Here is a 22,232-nt window from a genome sequence, read left to right on the forward strand (position 1 = left end):
GGGGGCGCAAACCCTTGTCCCGCAGGGGCAGCCGGAAAGAGCGGCTCTGAGTCGGTCTCTTGTGTCTCCTCAGCAGAGCGCGCCGGAACTCCCCAAGCGCTGGGTCGGTGTGGGAAGTGTCTGCATCATGCACGTTACTCTTTCGACTTTTGAAATGCTTTCCTGTACGTGCCGTGTCTTGCCCGTTTTTCATGTGCGAGTTTCCACAGTAGCTGCTTCCTACTTGATGGTTGCTCCCACTGCACGTGTTTCTTTGTTTCCTGTGCACAGAAACAACTAAGCCTTGTACACTACGAGTTTCCCGAGCTAGAAGTTGCATGGAGATTCTGCCATATACAAAATGCACAATTTCTCAGTAATAAGTGAAACAGGCCTGAGCATAGCAAAAATGCACGATTTTTGCTATTTTTGTTTTTTTTTAATCCCTAGGAACATGCTTCAGGAAGGTGCACATGGAAAATGGACAGTATCTAGCAGTGATGAAAGTACTGAGGAAAATTCTGACAGTGAAAAACCATCTACATCTTCAGTATCGGATGCTGCACGTGACAGGACAAGTGGGCCGCAATATCCATGTTCTGAAGCAAGGAAAGCTGCTCACAAGAGGAAAGCTTCCCCCCTGAAGTTCAGTGATAAAAGCTTTTCTGCAGAAGCACCTCCAGCAGGAAAACAGAGAACTAGCCAAGAAGGCTCAGGCTGGTGCCTTTCTAGTAGTGATGAAGAGCCTGAAGATCAGGAAAAGCATGCCCACAAAGAAACACTGAAAGAAGAAGAATCTGATGCACCCAAAGACCATCCTCTGAATCTTTGCAAAGATGATGAACTCTCAGAGAAGGAGAAAGCAGAGGATTATTATGAAGTACCCAGTGAAGCCCAGGATACCTGGGATTTGTTGAATGGAGGGAACCCTTTCAGGTTTTTTCTCACTAAAGTCAGAGGAATTCAACAGAGCTATAATTCTGGAGCCCTGCACATAAAAGGTGAATAAGTGGATTCTACAAAAGTGGGCTTTGGGGAGATTTGTTTGCAAGCAAATGCTTATTTTTACTTTGTGAGTATTTTTAAATGCATATATTCCGTCTTGTAGCTGAGGCTTCATATCCTAAATGTGCAAGTTGTAGGAATTGGTTCTGTTATCCTTGCCTTTCTTTTAGAAGTAGTGTATAAAGCATTCATTTGCTGATGCTGGTTCTGTTGTAACTTCTGAGTTACACTGCACAAATCTAATATGCATTCACCCAAGGCTAATCATATGGTGCTGCTTATTGCTGCTTTCCTTCTGAGGCACTCTGGGAAAAACTGCTTGCCTTCGTGGCTCTAAAAGGGGTGTTTTTCTTGGATGCCTAACTATTGTCCCTGAGGTGTTGTTCACACTTGCTTTCATGCTGCTTAATGGTTTGGACCTAGTAATACACTATTACTTGATGCCATACAGGGTAGTACTTCAGAAGTCCTGCCACTGGGATTCATGGGCCCATTTCAATTCAATTAGAAGTGAGTGTTAGTCATGATGGATTGAAGTCTTTGGTGTACAATACTGATGCTTCACGAATGCTGTGCGGTTGTAGTTTGATGTAAGGGGCAACAGCTCTGTCCACCTGTAAACATCTCATTCAGAAATGAAATGTCATACATCCCAAGACAGCATTGAAAACAAGCATTAATAAGAGATTTATGCACAGAAATACAGTGAAATGAGGCAGAAAAACTTTCTAGTCTTTTGAAGGACAATGAATGACTGAAGACCTATACAATTGAATTGTAACTTTTCCTTAAGCTCATGTGCTCCCTATGACCATTGATTATTGATTACATCCTGGTGTCAGAGATCTCAGTTGCTTTACTGCTGTATGCCTTTATCTGCTTTGTGAATTTGTTGTGGCTTTTGGCCTGTTCTTTTTTAGCAGTAGTTGTCCTGATAGGTGATTAGTTGAGCTTATGGAGGGGTGAGGTTTTTGTTTAACCTGCAAAACCAGATTTCTGTAGAGATGGGGCATGAAATATTTTGTCTATCCCTTAAGGTATTTGTAGGTTATGTTTTCAGGTTGCTGCTGTGCTTCAGTTACTGAGGTTATAAATCCTCAGTCAGATTAGTTTTGTGTTACCATGAATGAGCTAAGGTAACACGTCCTACAATCAGTCTGCAATAAGGAAGTCTATAAGCATTAACTATGCTCTTACACAGTTCTTCAAGCCCTCCCTGTAGGGGCTCTGTGTGGTCTTGGTCTTTCTCGTAATGAGTTTTTAAAGTTTGTTTTCTACTTTGAGAGGATTAATACTTTTTATGAACAGAAGACCATAAGGGTTTTCACAGGAGAAAGGGAGTTGAATATTCAGAACAGTAAACTTAGTTGTGAATGTCTCTGTTAAGACTTTACCTAGTCTGTGAACAATCCGGCATTTGTGGTAGTTATCAAAACTGTTCAAGGTGTGAAATGTTTACTTGAACCTATTTTACTCAATTGTATTTTAATGTTTTTAATAGATATCTTGTCTCCTCTTTTTGGAACTCTGGTTTCTTCTGCCCAGGTGAGTTTCGTGACTGCCAGATTGATTTCAGTTGCTTATTTCAGTTTATTGACAATAAGCTTGATAATCCATGTTTGTGCCTTGTAACTATTAGCAAGGAACCTCATTTAAAATAGAGAGGAAATCCTGTGTTTTGAACTGTACAACAACTTACTGAAATATAAAAATCATCCCATGTTCTGCATAGAATTCAGGCAACTATAACAGTGCTTTCTCTCCTGATTTTGGGGAATGTGCAACTGGAAATGTGTATTTATGTGCAAGTAAAAGATTTTTTCTTTTTTAAAGCCTTGAAATCTACAAATGTTTTTGTTATTGTATAACAGGTTTTGCTATCATTTATGGAATAAGCAGATGGCAAAGAGATGGTTCTTGAACCAAAGCTTTTGCCTTAGGTGTATGTGTTTCTTTTTTTTCTCTGCATGCTAAATTTTATGAACACTAATACATGCGTTAACTTGAATTCATTCTCAAATTGAGACATGGAAGAAAGCATGGGAAATTATGATGGTTTTAGAACATCCTGTGTGTGACGTAAGTGGTGTTCACTTTGTGACTTTAGGAAGGTTTTTTGTTGTAGTTAATTGTTCTGACAAACTATGCTTTTTTTTTTTCCTAATGAATCTGTTTTCTTTTTCAAGTTTAACTACTGCATAGATGTGGCCTGGCTTGTTAGACAGTATCCGCAGGAATTCAGGTACATTTATTTTACAAAGATGAAATGATAGTTTCCAAATCCTTCTGTTCATGTAGTCTGTTCATCATAAGTGAATGATAAATACTTGTTTGCAGTTGCAAATTGTGTATGTGTAGACTCCTGGTTTTCCTTGTATGCTTATTCCACAGTTGTCGTTCTCTGTTAACAGATTTCTTGCCTTTTTTCAAGACTCTTAAATGGTGAGAGTTTCACTATGGCTGGCTTCTGATTTTTTATTAATTAACACTTAGGAGGCCCTGTTGTGGGCCACAATGGCAATGCTGTAGATGAGCTCTAAAGACAGAACAAGAGGCTTTTTGCTATACACTGTACTGAGCCGAGAGCAAGGTAATGCAAGAGAAGGGAGAGAATGTAGAAAGGGGCACAAGAAAGCTATGCAGAAGTGCTCAGGATGATGTCATGGATAGGTATGGTTGGAGTTGCTGAATATTGTCATGAGAGCAATTTTTATGTTTGCTTGAAATTCCTTTCTGACAGTTGGAACCTGATGCAGATTAAGTGAGTGTATGACATGCACTTTTCTCTCCTTTACTTGCATTTTACTAGAAATGTGGTAGAACTGGAGTATTAAGAAGTGAACATTGAAGTGCTGCCAGGATAGACCTAGCCCCCTCCTTTTCCCTCTCATTCTTCCCACTGTCTCTATAAGGTAACAATGATCAAATTGTTCTAGTTACACATTGTGTATATCAACATTTTCAAGAGTTTTACTTGTCTATTTCCAGTTACACAGACAAGAGTTCCTTACAAGATCTTGTATTGTTAGTTTCTATTTCGGTGGCTGATTTACTCCATGCTTTCTACTTTCTTTCTTCCCCCCCCCCCCCCCCCCCCAAGTTTTCTGGTGTCTTTCTCTTAGAGGTTCTGTTGTAATTACTACTTTTTGAGTTAATAAAGCACTCTTTTTATATTTTTTTTTTCTTCTTTTCCTTCCTGCTGGGCTATCAGATTTAGAGGCCAGAAGGTCATAGCTACATGGAGTGGTTTAGGCTGATTACTAATTGACGTGTTAACAGTAATTTCCTTTTATTTAAGGAAGAAGCCATTGTTGATAGTTCATGGTGAAAAGAGAGAATCTAAAGCTGAATTGCTTGCACAAGCACGGCCATATGAGAACATTAGCTTTTGTCAGGTAATTAACAATTGTATCATCCTTTCGTTGAAATTAAGCCTTCTGTTACACTTAAAATACAATGGATGAAGAGACACACACCTTACGTGGAAAGTCAAGAAATTATTATTATGCTTTAAGGAGTATACTTACTAGGACCATAGGAACACAGTAACTATGTGCCTGGTCTTATGTGATTGTGGTAGACTGACACCTGCAAAAGGTTTACACAGAACAGCTGCCTACAAAAATGTCTTGGAGCTCACGGAAGAGCTGCAAACATTCTTCACTAACATGTTACACTCAAACTCTTGTACAAATCTCTGAAAAGGAAGCACTTTTTGTATGAAGTGTGGAACTCAGTCCTAGTGTTGCTGTAATCTTAAGTCTTATCAAAGAATCATTGTTGTCCAAATGCCTTTTACAAAAAAAATGCTGTTACAAGTAGTTCCCATAATACTGTTAAAATTGCTATAAGCACTCTTCCTGGCACATAGCACTTTCTCTGATGTTATGCTCACACTTTCACTGTCCCCGAGTCATGAAGTTACTGGCTTCGGCCTTGGGGAGGGATGTGGTTATGGCTTCTTGCCAGTGTTTCAGGATTTTGCTGGGTGGAGTATATTACCGATCATGGAGATAGCTTATTCTTTGTTATAAGGAGAATGATCTTGGGATTTTCTTCCTTCTCGGGCAGTCTCATAACAGTGAGCTTCCTAGAGATCACTGTATTGATGCCAAACATAGTGAGTTTTCAGGGCCAGGATTTCTGGGCTGCTGCGTGCTATACTAAACAAGTGTTTGCACTAAGTTGTGGTGTAGCAATGATTTTAGGTAAGCTGTTTTTGCATGTAAAGTTTCCTTTTCACACAACAATAATTTGAATGTAGTATGTCCCACATGAAAAACTTGACAGTGTTTTTAGTAGCAGGTAGCAGGGGAAAATGGTGTTTGGTGGTTTTCCTATTTGAGTATACTGCTTCAGATTCTTCTGGTAGTCTACATGCATTCCATTATATAGGTAGCCCAAAATGAAATGTAAGTATTTTAATCTTCATACCAACTAGGAACAGTGTTGGAGCCATCCGCTGGCTAGAAGTATGTTCTTAACACCTATTGTTTCATTCTTTCGCTAGAAGTTGTGCTGCAAATACCCTTTAATAGGAGCAAAGTGCTGATTTAAAAAAAAAAAAAAAGGAATTGTGTGGCTACTTCTTTTTTTTTTTTTTTTTTTTTTTCTTTTTTCTGTAATGTTAGCCATTAAGCTGCTCATAACAGTCATCTGTGCTTCAGAATTACGGAATAGATGGAGTTGGAAGGGACCTTGGAGATCAACTGATCTAAATCTCCTGCTTAAGCAGGGTCACTTAGATCCAGTTGTCCAGGACAGTGTCCAGATAGGCTTTGAATATCCATAATGATTGAGACTCAATAACCTCTCTTGGCAACTCACACTAGTGGTCAGTCACCCTCACAGTAGAAGTGTTCCCTGGTGTTCAGGGGTAATCTGCTGTGTTTGAGCCCATTGCCTCTGGTCCTGTCACTGGGTACCACTGAAAAGAACCTGGCACCCTGTTCTTTGTACCTTCCCTTCAAGTATTCATGCCCTTCAGGTATTTACACATTCTGCAGTGTGGCCATGTCTCTGCTTTAGTGGGGAGTCCAGAGATGGACCCAACACTGCATGTGTGGCCTTACCAATGCTGAATAGAGAGGATCACCTCCCCTGAACTGCTGGTAACACTCCTAATGCAGCCCAGGACACATAGTCATCTTTGCTGCAAGGGCACACTGCTGTTCCACTTAGTGTCTAGCAGGAACTTCAGCAAAGCTGGCTGTTTGCGAAAATACTGCTTGTAAGAGACCAGAAATTCTGCTGGAGCAGTTCCAATAGAGTTGCATTGCCATTTAAAGACTTAACTTCTAGAGATTAGAGTATATTTAAAGGTGTTAAGGGGAAAAAAAATTTATTTTGTGATCTGTCCACTAGAGAGCAGTGAAATGAAACAAAATGAAGCAGCACCTCTCTTGCCTTAACATTCTTGCATATAGGAATGCACAGTAGGAATTTACAATGATCAACTTTTTTATTTTTATAGGCTAAACTGGATATTGCATTTGGAACTCACCATACGTAAGTAACAGCCATGATGCAGAAATCTCCACTTCTAAAGATGACCACAGAGTTGGTACATGCAATTATTTGACTAGACTAATAACTAGTGTCTTAATCTACCTTAATACTTCATTACTGTTCATAAAAACGTAATTCTGAAGGCCTATATTCACAAAACTTGAAAATAGTATCCTTCATGTTTTCTGTATCTATTCCTTTTATCTGCAAGTTATTTTAAAGCCATAAAACTGGGTTTCATAGAAATTTCTGAGTTTAGATTTATGGTAGATAAATAGCTTTTTTTGCCATCCCAGTGGTTAGTTATGTACATACATTCCTTTAAAGAAGTAGTTGGGAATTTGAGAAAAGAATTAGGTTTTAATAAAATCAACTGTAAGTAAGGGCCTTTTAGTCTTCCTTCCTTTTTTTTTTTTTTATTTTTTTAACTTTCTGCAAAGGAATAAGTTTATCTGAAGAACATGGCAAATACAGAAAGTGTTCTGCAAGTATTCATTTTTTGCTATGGGAAATCAGTTGCATGAGATATTAAGCTGTACTCTGGATAGTCTGCCTGCCATATGAGCTTGGCATGCACATGGATTGAAGTTGGAGTGTTTGCACTATGTTTTGAAAATATCTTGGAGCATTTTAATGAATTGTAATTTCTCCTACTCTGTGTACTTAAAATAGACAGATTTCTGTATGCATTTTTTTTTTAAAAGGAAAATGATGTTGTTGTTATATGAAGAAGGTCTTCGAGTTGTGATACATACATCCAATCTCATTGCTGAAGATTGGCACCAGAAAACTCAGGGGTAAGCACTGATCTGTCAGGTGTATGCTTATTTAATGTTTTTTGTAGGTATTGGCTGCTGCTGAGGACAGGACATTAGGTCAGATGATCTAGTGCTACAAGTTTTACACTCCTAAAATAGAGCTATCCTGCAAAAAAACATAAAGAAACCCCAAAAAATCAAAGTTGTCTAAGCCTGAACTCTCCTTGCTTTCTGTTGTAAACAAAATTATCCTGAGCTGGCTGCTGCCTTATTTAAGATCTTTTATTATGCAACACTGTCTCTTTATGAGCAAAACTGCCTAGCTGTAAACTATTTTTTATACAAATCTGAAGCAGGTATTTAAAAATTACCTTAATACTGCAAGAATAATGTGAGTGTACAGATGTTCTGCTGTGACTGTATCCAGAATGTAACCTGGTAAATGCTGGGCACTGTTGGTTCCTGTTAATATAGTATATTTTCTTTGGAAGGAATTTTCTTCTTGGTTTTATTTGGTAGAAGCTTTTAAACTTAACAGCCAGCTTGGGATATAGTTTTGTTTAGAGCACAAAAATAAAATCAAGTGACATGTTCATACAAGGCCCATCAACCTCTTTTCTTGGCTGTTTTTGCAGAAACTTTTTTTTCCCCAGCTAATCTCCACAGTAACTCAGGGTATAAGATTACTCCATCAAACTATAGCTGAAAATAGCTTTTCAGAAGTTACTGTTGCCTTGACGTTCATTTTTACTGCCATTAAGTGTGGCAAAGTTTTGAGGCTTTTCACTTGTCTGAGGCAAGCTCTCATAGGAGTTTGAGTGGCAAAACATAATCACTGATTTTTTTGATCCATAAATCTTTTACTTAGGGATGGCTTTAGTGTCTTTTGGCAGTTAGCTTTTCAGAAAGCCAAGAAGGCATGAAAATATCTATTTGGATGCTTAACAAGTTGTCATACTTTACAAACATGAAAACATTTTTCTTTTTAGCTTTTGCACACTGCAGTAACAGGCAGTATTACCAATATGACAGTTCACTGGCTTGTCTGTTTTACAGGCTTCTGAATTAAAAAGGATAGTGTCAACATGCTGTGAAGTTGGCAATGTGGAACCCTTGGTTTTCATGGCCTCAATAATGTGTGACTGGAAAGAAATGTTATATGCTTTCCTTGCGTGTTTTACTGATTTATCCCACCCTATTTTACTGTGGTGAGATTTTTGGAGAGGCAGGTTATCATTGTGGGCTACTCTTCAAGCTATGCAGAACTTCCAGATACTCTAATTAGTGGTTTTCTTATATCATTACACAAACTGGTAGCTTAGCAGAATGCTTGCAATGTTCTAATCCTGTAGAAAAATCTTGGTGAAAGGACTACTGGTTGGTAAGTCTAAGCCTGACTTGTTTAACAGTGGTGAAAGCTGTAAATGCATGTGTGGATAAATATGTTGAGATTGTTGTTCTTATTTTCAAGTATTAGTTTTATGGTATTGAGTGTAAGACTTGATGACTCTAAAGGCAAGTTGCTTTATAGATCTCTAGTACTCATTTAGGACCTTCAAATATGCTTTAATGACCCTACTAAAACCATGTGTTATTGTGGTGTCCTTTGTTTTTGTGGCTTTGTTTTTAGAATATGGTTAAGCCCTTTATATCCAAGGCTACCTCAGGGAACAAGTGGTTCTGCTGGTGAATCTGCAACTAATTTTAAATCTGACCTAATAAGCTACTTGATGGCTTACAATTCTCCTACACTCAAGGAATGGATAGATCTGATTCAAGAACACGATTTATCAGAGACAAGGTATGTTATCTTATGCTTATAATAAGTTGCGTGCTTTTTGTAACAGTTTACGCTGTTTCAGACTTAAATGTTTGAACATGATCTAACTTTTGAAAGCTTTTTTATATCTATGTTATGCAGATTATGTTGAATTGCCCCACTTGTTTTCTAAACATACTTTTTTAAAGGAATGAAAAAAGGTGTATCATCAGTAACTTGACAGAAGGTAGCTGAAAGTACATATATGTATAACTTTGCCTGTTAGAGACATGGATAGTGTCTGGTAGGCAATGTTATATTAATAATACACTTTGTCTAGTAGGCAATGTTATATTAATAATATACTTTGTCTAGAAGCAGTCTTCTCAGTATCACATTGCTGGTATTACTTAAAATAATTAAGGGTGCTTAATTTACTTCTAATAGATAAATCTTGCATTTCCACTGAAATGTGGTATTTACTTTAGAAAGTGTAAATCTTCTTGGTTGCTTAATAGCAGTTTTATAAGCTGGCAAAACTTAGTTGGAAAAATACTGAAAATGGTCATAAACTCTGGTGGAAAAAGACAGAAACCTGATCTAGTGTAATACATTAAAAAAGTGCTTTTTTTTTCTTGATATGGAGTCTTACAAGACTGGAGGGGGTAAAAAAGTATGTACTCTATAGTCTAGTGACCTAACAGCCTGAGCTGCTGTTCTTATTCATGCTGTCACTGCATGAGCTTGAACAGGTTGACTGAGCCCTAGCTTATGTGAGTTTATATATGGGTTAGGGAAGAGTCAGTTATTGGGCTAAGGATCAGTTCCTTGCTATATAAAATATGTTGAGGACATCATTTGTGGATAGAGCAATGTGTGAGATGCAGTAAGGAAAGCTTCTTAAAGTCTGTGTTTTTGTGACTCTGGAGGTCTACCCTCTGTTTTCAAGGCCAAGTCAAGCAGGCTTACTAAAAATCATTGGGAAGGCAGTCAAAAAAGCTGTACTTTGCATCTGAACTATTAGGTGCCCAAATGAAAACTCGTACCCAAATCTGCTGATTTGGATGTAGCAGTAGATCGGCTCTAACAAATCCACTTTTTGTTATACTGTAAAGCTTAAGTGTGAAAGATTAAACATTGCTGGTTGCCCTTATATATTCAACATTGCTGATAGGTTTCACTTGAATACCTTAAGTACTTTACAAACCAGAATACTCCAGAACTGCAAATAACTTGGTGTTGTGGTGTTCTGTTTTTTGTTTTCGCTTTTTTTCTTCTTTTTGTTTGTAGAGTGTATCTGCTTGGTTCTACCCCTGGACGATATCAAGGTAGAGATAAAGAAAAGTGGGGTCATCTTAGGCTGAGAAAGGTACCAAAACTGTAACCGTTTTTGCTAAGACTTTAACTGCAAATGCAATTTTGGAGAGCATTCTGCAGTTCTTTCCAATTTTTCCAGCTATGATAATTTACAGTTTAAGTGAGCATTAACATAAGCTTGCAATTTATGACAGCATAGACTTTCCACATAATGTTCCTGGGCAATATTACCATGGTCAGCTTGTGGTCTGAATTGTCCTGCACTTGTAGATACCTGAGAAGTCACCATCACTCAAATGACTTCCTACCTGCTGTTGGTGTTTCTAACAAGTGTGACACTATCAAAATCCAGTCTTCTGTGACTGGGAACCAAATATAACTGCCTTCAAAGGCGCTTGCTGAAGACAGATACGTTGATACAGACTTGCCTGCACATAGGGAAAAAGCTTATTTTCTTTACTTAAATGTTAAATGCTGTTGCAGTTACTTCTTCCCTAATGACCTGGCAGAAAGCCATCAAATTAAAAACCAGTTTGCACATAGCTAATGTCATCAGTTCAGTCAGGTTTTAAGTTTTGTTCTGCTATGCTTCTAAGTTGGGGTTTGTTTGATCATGACAGCAGTCCTGCTGGTAACAGATGGAAGTACACCTTTTTCAAAGCAGGGGGAAAAGGGTCTTTGCACCAGAATGAGCAGGGCTCATTGAAAGAGCTTTAAACTGGATTTAAAAGGGGGAAAAGAGAAAATCAGGCTGACTAGAGATAAACTTGGGGGTAGGATGCCAACGTATTTTTGCCTAGTAAGACAATGAAAACAAAACAGAAAAAGCTTGTAAAGAAAATGTTTTTGAAATTAAAAAGATTGTTTTAGTGACAATGCAGATAGACCTGGTAACACTATACTGATGTCTGAAGCCATTTAGTTATGTGCTCACTCTAGAGGGGGGCAGAGGTAAATCCAATATGTGCCTATATCCATCTGGTTTTAATGTGACTTTAAATTCCATTCACTGTTAAAGAACTCCTCTAAAAGCATTATTTCAGTTTTCTCTTCAATTGTTCTTTTTTCCCTTCTTGTTGTAGGCTTCTATTGTAGCTGGGGCTTTAGGATATGAGAGGAATTTTATGGCTAGCAACCACCAAATATAAAAAGATTGTTGTTTAATTTATTGTGATTTCTGAAGCCAATGTTTGATGTTTTTAGGAAGAGCTGCTAGCGTTCTTTTTAGCCATTTAATGGCTGACTTTGGTGCCTTTTGGATAAAACTTGTGATGTTTGATCTTCTCTTGAAGGAACAGTGGATTTATTTGGACAGCCTGACTTTTTATTGCAAAGTTAAAATGATAGTGTGAATGTTAATCTCTGTCAGAAGTGAGTTACAGAGGATTTAATAGAGGATTAAATCAGAAGTGATATTAAACCATTAATTAAGGTACTCTTTGCCTGTTGAAGTTTTAACAATGTTTTAATTTCCATCACTAGCTTTTGAAAGACCATGCTTTGTCAATACCAGCGCAGGAATCCTGGCCTGTTGTTGGACAGTTCTCAAGCATTGGTTCAATGGGAGCTGATGGGTCCAAATGGCTGTGCTCAGAGTTCCAGGAGAGCCTGGTGGCTGCAGGCAGTTGTGTGACGAGTCTTAAATGTGATGTTCCAATTCACTTGGTATGTCTTTTAGATGCTAGTGACCTTTATTTAACATTTATTTGTCTGTTGTTTAGATCTTAGTCATTGGTTTGCTTTTAACTTTTGGAAGACATTAATGTAGTTTTCATCCTGAAATCATAAGGATGCCACTTATAGTATAAAAATATACTGTAATTTCCATCAGCATGACATTAGAGCATATATAATCAAAATTATATTCTTACTCCATAGCTTTTCTGAGTTTTGTAGATGCAGCTGTTTCTGCTACTGAGATTAACTGAACCCTGAGTGATTAATACCTAAACTAAATTATTTACTAACCTGGTTATTAGCACAGTTCAGATGAGGAGCAGGAGCTTGTTAAATTGGGGAGGAAATGTCAAACATTTGAACTATGAGTCTAAAATCTCAAAATAATGTTGACCACTGTGCAAGGGGTTGAAGCAAGACAGATTGAGTCTTGCTAGCTAATTTTGGTAAGCTCTGCAAGAGAGGTAAAATCTGAGAGACTTCTTGTTACTGGTACACAACTAGTTCTAAGTTACAGTGTAATTTTATTTTTTCTGGAAAATAAAGCTTTAAATGTTTATGTTGTCAAGTAAGTTTTCTTTTAAGATGATTTTTGTTCAGAAATTGGCAGCTTGTGTATTTAGAGCTGTTATAAAAGTTGCTTTTTTATGTGGTTTTTTTCCCCCCCCCCCTCCATGAAGGTTTATCCTACTGTGAACAATGTGAGGCAAAGTCTGGAAGGCTATCCTGGTAAGCAAGTGGTCATAATGATCTGCAAAATCACTTCTCTGATGTTGAATGAAACCAAAGTTCTCAGCAGTATGACAACTTGGTAGAATAGATGGCAGTAGAATCCTTTTATTAATCTTAATGGGGCTCTGACTCCAGCTCTCCTATTATGATTGAATAGAAAAAGCTTTGTGGGCATTTTTATATAATGTTTGCTCTACAGCCGCATCCATAGGTCATTGTATAGAAAAAAAAATGGCTCATGCCTGCTGTTCTGGCTCCAGTCATAGTTCTGTTTTGACAGAAAGTTCAGGTTTGATTGTGCCATGTTCTCCTTGTTTCTTCTTTGCAGTGTCATCCTACACATCAGACACAGTGGAGAATAAGAGGTTTCTCTACTGTTAGTCACTTTGTTAATATTGTAACATGCAATTGTTCTGTTTAGTCTTCCCATGTTTGTGTTCATGAAGTCAATATTTTGTATAGAAAGCATAGCCCCAGCCAACCTGAAGGAGGAGAGCAGCTTTAGTATTCTGATGCTGTGAAACTTCTGTTTCTCAAAAGCAAGCACTTAAATGCCCACTAAGGGAGCTGGCTGATGTCAGTCGTAGAATCGTAGAATGGTTTGGGTTGGAAAGAACCTTAAAGATCAGCTAGTTCCAAACACCTCCCACTAGACCAGGTTGCTCAAAGCCCCATTCAGCCTGGCCTTGAAAAATTCCAGGGATGGGGCAGCCACAAACTTGGGGCAACGTGTTCCAGTGCCTCCCCACCCTCATAGTAAAGAATTTCTTCCTAATATCTAACCTAAATCTACCCTCTTTCAGCCATTCCCCCTTGTCCTGTCCCTACATATTCTTCAAAGTCACTCTTCAGCTTTCTTGGAAGACCTCCTTTAGGCACTGAAAGGCTGCTCAAAGGTCTCCCCTGAGCCTTCTCCAGTGTGAACAAGCCCAACCTTCTCAGCCTGTCCTCATAGGAGAGGTGCTCCAGCCCCCTGATCATCTTTGTGGACTTCCTCTGGATCTGTTCCAACAGTTCTACATCCTCCTTATGCTGGGGGTCTCAGAGCTGAAGAAACTACTGCAAGTGGGCTCTCACCAGAACAGAGTACAGGGGAGAATCACCTCTCTCAACCTGCTGGTCACGCTGCTTTTGATGCAGCCCAACACATAGTTGGCTTTCTGGGCAGTGAGTGCACTCTGCTGGCTCATGTTGAGCTTCTAGTCACTCAAGACCCCTAAGTCCCTCTCCTCAGGGCAGCTCTGAATCCATTCTCCATCCAGCCTGTATCTATGCTTGGGATTGCCCTCACCCATGTGCAGGACCTCTATTTAGCACTGGTGAGACCACATCTGGAGTCCAACTGCTGGCTTTCCAGTACAAGACAGACTTGAACATACTGAATCAAGTCAAGCAAAAGGCCATGAAGAGAAGGGATTGGAACATTTGTCACACAAAGAGAGGCTGAGAGCACTGCATAATTCCTCAGCCTGGCAAAGAGAACTTTGCTGGGAGACCCTATCAGTGTGTATAAGTACCTGATAGGAGGATGCAAAGTAGAGGCAGATTCTCTGCATGGTGACCAGTGAAAGAACAAGAGGTAATGGACACAAATTGAGATATGAGAGATTCCAGTGTACCCTTACAGCAAAATGTTTTCTGATGTTTAAATGGAACAGGTTGCTCAGAGTTTGTAGAGTCTCTTGTTGGAGATACTCAAAACCTGCCAGAACACTGTACTGAGCAGTGAATTATTCTAGATGATCTCTGGTGCGTGCTTTCAACTTCAACAATTCGGTCATTCTTTGGCATTGTTGCATCTATACACATGTTGCTGTTCCAAGCTGGATACTCATGTTCCTGTGTAGTATGGAGTAGCTGTTGAACTCTTCTGACAGGTGGCGTGTTTTGAACACCCTGAACACAGGGCTGGCAGGAATGATTTCAGTTCTCTTTCCTTTGAATTGAGCAGTGGTTGGACATACACAGAAACTGCAGCCAGTGAGTTTTTAGGTATCTATGGCTCCCACAATTAAGAGTCTTTTGAAATACATCTGGTTGCCTATAGCATCTGTTTAGCAAAGTTGATAATTCTTGAAAGTCAGAGATGCATTCTACATAGTGGCTCCTTAATTTAATTTCTTTCATATTGTGGAATAACTTGGTGAATTACATAATTTTGTGTGAGCGCAAATGAACAGCTCCATAGACACCTGCAGGTAACGAATTCCTGAAAGTAGTAAAGCATTTGTAATGGGTCTTTACGGTGTCTTCTAGGACAGGTTGAATGTAGTAGGTTTTGCATGTAGTTTGTTTCTAATACGGAACACTAATATAATTTAGTGTTGCTGATTCTTCTTTCTTAAATCCATTTCAAGAAATCACAACCTGCATTAACAAGAGACCAAATCAATACAAATACAATTTCATTAGAAGTTCTTGCTTTTCAAAATAATGTTGTTTTGTAGTCTGTCTTTTTCTGAAAGTTTCTTGTTTTATTCCCTCTAGCTTGTATGGATAATGATTCTAATCTGTTTAGATCAAGTGGTATCATAAAAAATTACCCATAAATGTTTATCTTCTAAGAGGACTCAATTCTATAGCCTATAGAGTTTATCTTCTTCCTAGTGTAAATCTGCTACTTAGTGTTTAGAAACTTTGTAAATTATAAGATTGAAAAAAAACCCCCAAACAACAAAAAAACAAAAACTATATACCATTTTATATTATTGGAGCATTGAACAATTTTCTGATAAGTCATGAGGATAGTACAAATCGCTTACTCCCCAAGATTCTTGCTGCTTTTAGAATGTCTTTCAGAAAACAAATGTACATGTTCTATTTTTTCCTGAAGCTGGTGGCTCACTTCCGTACAGTATACAGACAGCACAGAAACAGCTGTGGTTGCATTCCTATTTTCAGTAAGTAGAACTCAATTCTTTGTTGGTTGTTTTGTTTGTTTGTTGTGTTGTTTTTTTTTTTTCTTAGACTGTATGTTTAAACTTGGGATGCTGTAATGTTCAGGTGTTAAAAGCAAGGGCTTACCTTCAAATGTGCTACTTACCTATTAATAGTTATATGAGACGCTTGCTAATGGAGGACACTACCAGATTTTTGATTCTGTAAACTTCCTTTTAAGTTTTCTGTCTCTGAACTGGAATAATGTTACTCTTTTCCTCTCTTTTTTTCTTTGGTTTTTTTTTTTTTTTTTGTTTTTTGTTTTTTTTTTTAAATTTACAGTTTTATTTCACTTTCCCACTGTGCTGCAGTACTGACAGGATTTCAGCTGTGCCACAGCAGGGTTAGGAGGGCTTTCTTGAGTGCAGCAGTCCTGCTGCAAAAATTTTTATTTGTGGTAATATCTTTTGTTAAAGGTGCCTGACGTTTTATATTAAGAACTTCTATTTTCCCCTGCTACTGATTTTGCCAAATTCCATGTTAGATTTCTCCCCCAGGCTGAAGCTTTAAAAACTTGTGTGTTTTGAGAACAATGGGAAAACTTGTTTTGCACAGATTAAAAATAAAAATAATCTGGTAACATCTTACAAGACCATAGCTTCCCCTCTTTTTCACTAGTTTAACTCTTCCAGGTGAAAGTTGCTCTGGTAGGATACTTTACCCATATAAGTGTGTGAAGTTGTGTATGTGTGTGTAGATGTATTCAGAGGGCTGAGAATGTAGTGTCTAGTTTCAGAGAGCTTCCTCCATTCCAGAGTGAACATGATTGCTGCTGTGAGTCTTGCTGGTCGATGTCCAAGGAATGGAACTGGAACAGAAAGCATATGAGGCTTTGTCTCTCCTGCCTTTGAAGTGTGCCCTCTGAGCATATTTAGGGAGGGAAGAAAGCTATAGGCACCTTTTGAGATTGTTCAGTCATGATTCAAAAAGAGGAGATTGTAAAACTGGGGCGTTTGTGCAGTTTTAGTTCAGTTTCTATAAGCATATATCTTATGAGAGTACTATTATTGGAAGAAAAATACAACTTTCTTTTTAGTTAGTCTCTTTAGTGCACGGAGTGGTCCTTTCCAACCCTAACTATTCTATGATTCTATGACATTAGCCATTGATTTATTCCTGTTCAGTGAGAAAATACTCACATACTTGTCTCATTGGGCATACTATGGTCCTGCTGTGGTGACAAAAGGGCTGATTTAAATTCATCTGGCAACTTGCTTGCCAGTGACAATTGACCCTGCATAATTGCTCTGTAGTGGCCACCCAGATGCATATTCTTACCCTGCAGTAATACAGGACGCTTCCTTGAGGAGGGCCTGCATGTAAACTGTTGCTGTAGAGCAGATGATACACATTGGCTTCTTATGTGTGGTAACCCAAGAGACATAGAAAATGGTAGGTCCTGTTTCAATAGATTAAATATATGATGAGCTCTTCTAAAGACTTGCCATAAAGCAAAGCTTTGGGCAGTAGAGGGGTTAGAGGAATTTGTATTTACCTTGCTGGAAAACAATACAAAACCAACAAGAAACCAAGGATCCTACCAGAGTTGAAAGGAGAGAAATACTTCTATACTTAAAGGAGAGGGAATAGATCCTTTTTACAAGTAGCGAGAGATTTTAATGGGGTTGGTAAATGGAGTCCTATAGTCTCACCTAAAGAGGTAGAACCTCTGCCCCAGGCATACAATTTTTATGTCTGTGGTCTGCTTTTCTGTGTCTTCTGCCAGTTGAGTGTATTTAACCTGTAATGCAGCTCTGAATTGTAATTTCTCAAAAGAATAAGGCAACTAAACTAAAACTTAATATTGATTTCATTTTTCTGGTCATAGCGAATAATTACTAGACTGCTTTGTTAGATTAACTACTGTGTAAATGGTTTAATTTGCTCAGTTGTTTCTCTGATAGGGTTGCTGGTGTTTTCCTTTCAGCATTCAGTGTTACTGATCGATAAGGAGAGATGCTTAATGATTTCTGTTAATTGATGCTTTTGAAACAGTTGACTAGTTTTAACAGTACATAAACAATTGTATTTTAATACTTATTTTAATTGGTTGGCTTTTAATACCATGCACCTTATGTTTGTGCAGTTACTTTGTTGTATTTCTCTTTTGAAAGAATGGAAGAAGATGGTTTGAAAAGAGTTTTTTTGCTTGCTGTTGACAAGTCCATAATCATAGTTGTGTTAGAGCTTTGTGCTCTTTAGGCCTGTAGAGTTTTGAAGACATCTTTCTTCTCAGTTTGAAGAACTACAGTGTTTTTCCCCTGATGTCATAAGTGAGAGATACAGAGCATTTACACAGGGGACTTGTTGTTCTTTTATGGTCAAGACTAATGGTGTGAGTTGTTTTAACTATGCTCAAGCCTTGTTGCCAGTATCTCGAGATGGAAAGCCTATTTGCTTTTTGAAGTAAGAACTGAGTGATGGAAGAGGTGATGTTGTAGAAAATGAGTTATTTCTGGCTTTAATTATGGTTGAGTGTGTCTGCACTGTGAATTTTCAGGATGTTAGGATTATTTGGCTTCCCTTTCTCAATAGCTCCATTTGTAAAGGTGCCTGTGTCTGCTCATGTACCTCATTTGTGCAAGGAATATCAGGCACTAGTGGCAATTAATACTTGTTATGTGTCTTCCAGCTAAATGCACTGTGATTGCAGTGTAGTCTCCTTTTCAAACTCAAAAATTCATCACAGACTAAAAGAAATATTTGTCAAACACTTAAAACCATATTTCTGAAATTTTGCAAGTGGTTGAATAAATATAAAAGCAACAACTTGTAAGCATTCACATTTGTAGTGTAGTGCAGTGCAAGTGTGGACAATGTGTCTTCTGTATTGCACAAGATACCTTACTAGTGGTAGAGAACATTTTTCTTCTCTTCCCCCACCCTTCAAAAATACTGTTGGAAAAATGGAGGGATGGAAGGGGCAAAAGCTGTTGTAAGAGTTAGAAAGTAGATTACCTCTTCAATTCAGTGCACCTAGTCATCACACTAGAGGCTATGTAATTAAAAAGAATAAAGAAAGGCTGCTGATTTGAATGGCACAGAAGACTGGGAGTAGCAGCAAATTACTGATAAAATATCAGCATTAGGGATTTAAAGTCTAAATTAAGTTGTATGAGTGATAAGGAGTTCTAGTCCTAGGAGTGTAAAAATAACTAAAAAAAAAAAAGCCCCAGCAAAAAGGCTTTCAAGTTTACTGTTCAAATTCTGATAATATGCCTTTTCCTTACCCCACACTTGAGCTTTTAGTTTACATGGTACCATGACCTCTGACTATCAAAAAAGTAACTACTTCAAGCTGTGATTCTGCTCCATAAGATTTCTCAAAGCTAGTTTCATGTTACCATGTTTATCTCCGAGATTGAATGTGCCTGAAGTTTACTGCAAGGTGAGATCAGTCCTGTGTACATCCTCTGCCGGCTACATTCTGATGACAAGCTTTTAAGCTGTTTACAGCTTAAAATGTGTTAAATCAAATTGACTAGTAGCGTCCTGATATTGTTTTATTGGCATATGCTTTCATCTTTGCTATGCAAAGCAACTGCTTTTGTATTTTACTTGAAGCTTTTTTGTAATCTGTTTTGGCTTTTTTATGTTCTAAATTATGCCAGGAAAATTCCATGGTGAGGCTGAAATTTAGCTGTATTAAGGACAGATTAAATGAGATGTTGTACCCATCTGAAACTGCTTCCAGTTCTTTTGGCTTGTCATTCCATTATGCAGTCTTCAGGGTAAGCTGACTTTTAGGTTGAAGAGAAAACATTTCTTAAATACTTCTTTGCTAATAGTGCTTTTGCCAAAATCATCTGAGTTTTTCTGTAAAATAATTACTATTTTTAAAAAAGTAAACCCTAAACCAAAAATCAACCAACCAAAAAAAAACCCAAACCTGCAACACACTAAAAAAACCCGAACAAACCAATCATGATCAGAGAACATAGTCACTTTTTGTCCTTACCTATTTATGCCATCCTATTAGAGAAAATATGGCCAAAATATGTGCTTCCCTTTCTGATTTTAACTTTCTGGAATACCAGTTTCAATCACTTGTAATTGAAACTAACTGCAATTAGATTACTGTGGTTAGTAAATAGAAGAAAATCAGTAATACTCATGCTAAACCAGTTTGTCCTTGAGTAAGGCAGTGAGATCTAAAGAAAATCAGTCTTTGATTCCCAATTCTGTTTTTCCTGGTTTTCATTCCTGTAATATGACTGGAGTTACTTAATTATTTTTGTGCCTTAAATTTATGTTTGCCTAAACTGTCAGTTGTAAGATAAAAGCTATTAACAAGAATTGTTGACTCTGTATAGCCTTACAGTTTTACAATATGGAAAGTGAGAATTCTGTAAGTTTGGTTGGCTGTTTCTATATTGTATGTATCTTGGTCTAGTCTTCAGAAACAGATTTCAGTGTGGCTTGCATCAAAATCTAAAGATGTCTGTCTGCTCCAAATGTACATACAATGTTTAAGGTCTTGCCCTTCAAGAATACAGGACCATTTCTCAGAAATAGTTTTCTTTCTTCTATCACAGTATAGGGTTGTTCAAGTAGGTCTTGACCCCTGAACTGCAAAACCTCTTGACTTAACTCATGTGCAAGTTAGTCCTGAAAGTCAACTTTGGTAAATAATTCCAGCCCTTCCACTTCAGTCTTATCAGGCTTTTAAATGAACATTTAAATGAGATTTTTCAGAGCTGATTGATTCTTTATCTGCCTTTTATAAGAATGCTAAATTAGGGAAGTAAGATTGTGACAACCAAAATCAGAGCCTATTATGTTCATACTGAGGAAAGAAAAGTGTATGAAGATGTGTATTTAGAAGCCTTCTTCCTGCTTGTGTGTGAAGACTAAGCTGAGAGTGGAAAGTGCTTCTAAATACTGTGATTATATACCTTCAATTATGTGCATATATTTGATGCTTGTTTACAGTTTAGTTCTGTAATGTTGATGCTGAATTACCCCAGCAATGGCTTGTTGTTTTAAACTAGTTTTTATATATACACATAGATATGACCTCTTCTCTACTAAGCCCTCAAATATTAGTGGCTTAGAGGCACAGAAAAGGGAAGAGGAGAGGGGTAGTATGAACAATCTATCAGTTGCTCCTTTCCTCTACTTCATGATAATGAATTGTAGTAAGTTTCAAGAATTTTGTAAGGTTTAATTTGGTGCCAAGTTCCTTTGCTTAAAGGCATGATAGTCTTCAAAAAAAGAAATACTGGCTGGAAGTTTGGACTTGGTTTCTTGTGTGCTAGCTGGAGTGGAGGAATGGAAAAGCTTGTTAGGAGAGCCTGATATACTGAGGAGAATTATCTGTCTGATTTCTTTGTAGAGAAAGAAAATCCTGCCCTTCTGACTACTAGTAAGGCTGGATTTCAGGATTAAAAATTCAGTTATAGTGTTTTCAGCATTTCTGTAAGGGAAATGACTATTAAATGTGACAAGTATAGGGTAGTATTACTGACAATATGTTACTGTAGTATGAATATGTTTTTGTAGACCTCAAAATAAAGCTGTATATGAAAAGAATTCCTTTTCTTTTCTAGCAAATGGTCAGCCGAAGTCTCAGGTCGAAGTCAAGCTATGCCTCACATTAAGACATACATGAGATCTTCTCCTGACTTCCAGAAGATTGCATGGTTCTTAGTTACAAGGTAAATGACAACCATGCACTCTCACTTAGTCACATACAAAATTCTTGTTAATTGTAGGCCCAGGTGGGTTACTCCTGTAATCCTCACAAGACAGTAAGTAGTGATAGGAATTTTTGTCTGTATTTAATGTTTCTTTATTGCATTGCCCCTTTGGGGGCTGCCGGTTGGAGTGATTTTGTTATGGAACTGTTTACAGTCACACCATAATCTTATCTGAGCTGTAACTGCCAATTTCAGGCTTCAGCATCAGCTGAAGTGATAAGTATTTTTAAATCTTGGGTTAAGTTTCTTTAACATGCACTACATGAATGTGCAGGTTTGTAAAAATAGATGTGGATTAAGTTGAAATTTATCCTTGTGCTGCCTTATCGTTACAAAACATGTAGATAGCTAGCAGTTGGAATCTGACCTTTCGTCAGATTGAGCTGTTCAGCAGTCTAGTGAAGCCTAGCTTTGTATTTCTATTGCTTGGTTCTTAAAGAAGCCAAAAGAGGGAGCAAGAAATTTCTTGACATGTGGGGAGACTGTCTTACTGTTAATGAAAACTACACGTTTCAGCTTTGCCAAAACTGATCTTTGTGCAACCCTATATATTGTGGATTTTGATCTTTATATCCTTACTCTTACATTCTCAGTCACTTTAATCTTTTATCCTCTTTATATTCTTGCTGTCTAACTTTCATCACTCATTGGTACTGTTGTCTGTAATAGCAGTAGTGATTGAGGTGCTTTTTAAAGGATTTAAGTCATTGAAATGTGATGCTTGGTCCACCTAATACAGAAATTCATGGTTGCTCCCCCCCCTCCCATGTTTCTTATTCCACCATTTGGTAGTATCAAAAAGCATCCAGTATATCAGTTAAAAAGTAATGTTTAAGCTTTGCATTTTGCTGTAGAAGTAGA

At 37.8% G+C, this 22,232-nt stretch overlaps 1 protein-coding gene across 1 annotated transcript in view; it reads left to right on the forward strand.

Moving 5' to 3' along the window:
* The first annotated feature begins 433 nt into the window (after positions 1-433).
* Positions 434-22,232, forward strand: part of TDP1 (tyrosyl-DNA phosphodiesterase 1) — a 43,989-nt gene continuing 22,190 nt past the window's right edge. The window contains exons 1-12 of the mRNA XM_010011205.1: positions 434-980; positions 2,486-2,529; positions 3,171-3,226; positions 4,283-4,379; positions 6,458-6,492; positions 7,197-7,289; positions 8,881-9,051; positions 10,300-10,378; positions 11,809-11,991; positions 12,684-12,732; positions 15,569-15,635; positions 21,222-21,329. Coding sequence (XP_010009507.1) covers positions 434-980; positions 2,486-2,529; positions 3,171-3,226; positions 4,283-4,379; positions 6,458-6,492; positions 7,197-7,289; positions 8,881-9,051; positions 10,300-10,378; positions 11,809-11,991; positions 12,684-12,732; positions 15,569-15,635; positions 21,222-21,329 — 1,529 coding nt within the window. The remainder of the gene's footprint in view (positions 981-2,485; positions 2,530-3,170; positions 3,227-4,282; positions 4,380-6,457; positions 6,493-7,196; positions 7,290-8,880; positions 9,052-10,299; positions 10,379-11,808; positions 11,992-12,683; positions 12,733-15,568; positions 15,636-21,221; positions 21,330-22,232) is intronic.

Source organism: Nestor notabilis, unplaced genomic scaffold (genome assembly GCF_000696875.1).
Source record: "Nestor notabilis isolate BGI_N333 unplaced genomic scaffold, ASM69687v1 scaffold12853, whole genome shotgun sequence".
Lineage (NCBI taxonomy): Eukaryota > Metazoa > Chordata > Aves > Psittaciformes > Psittacidae > Nestor > Nestor notabilis.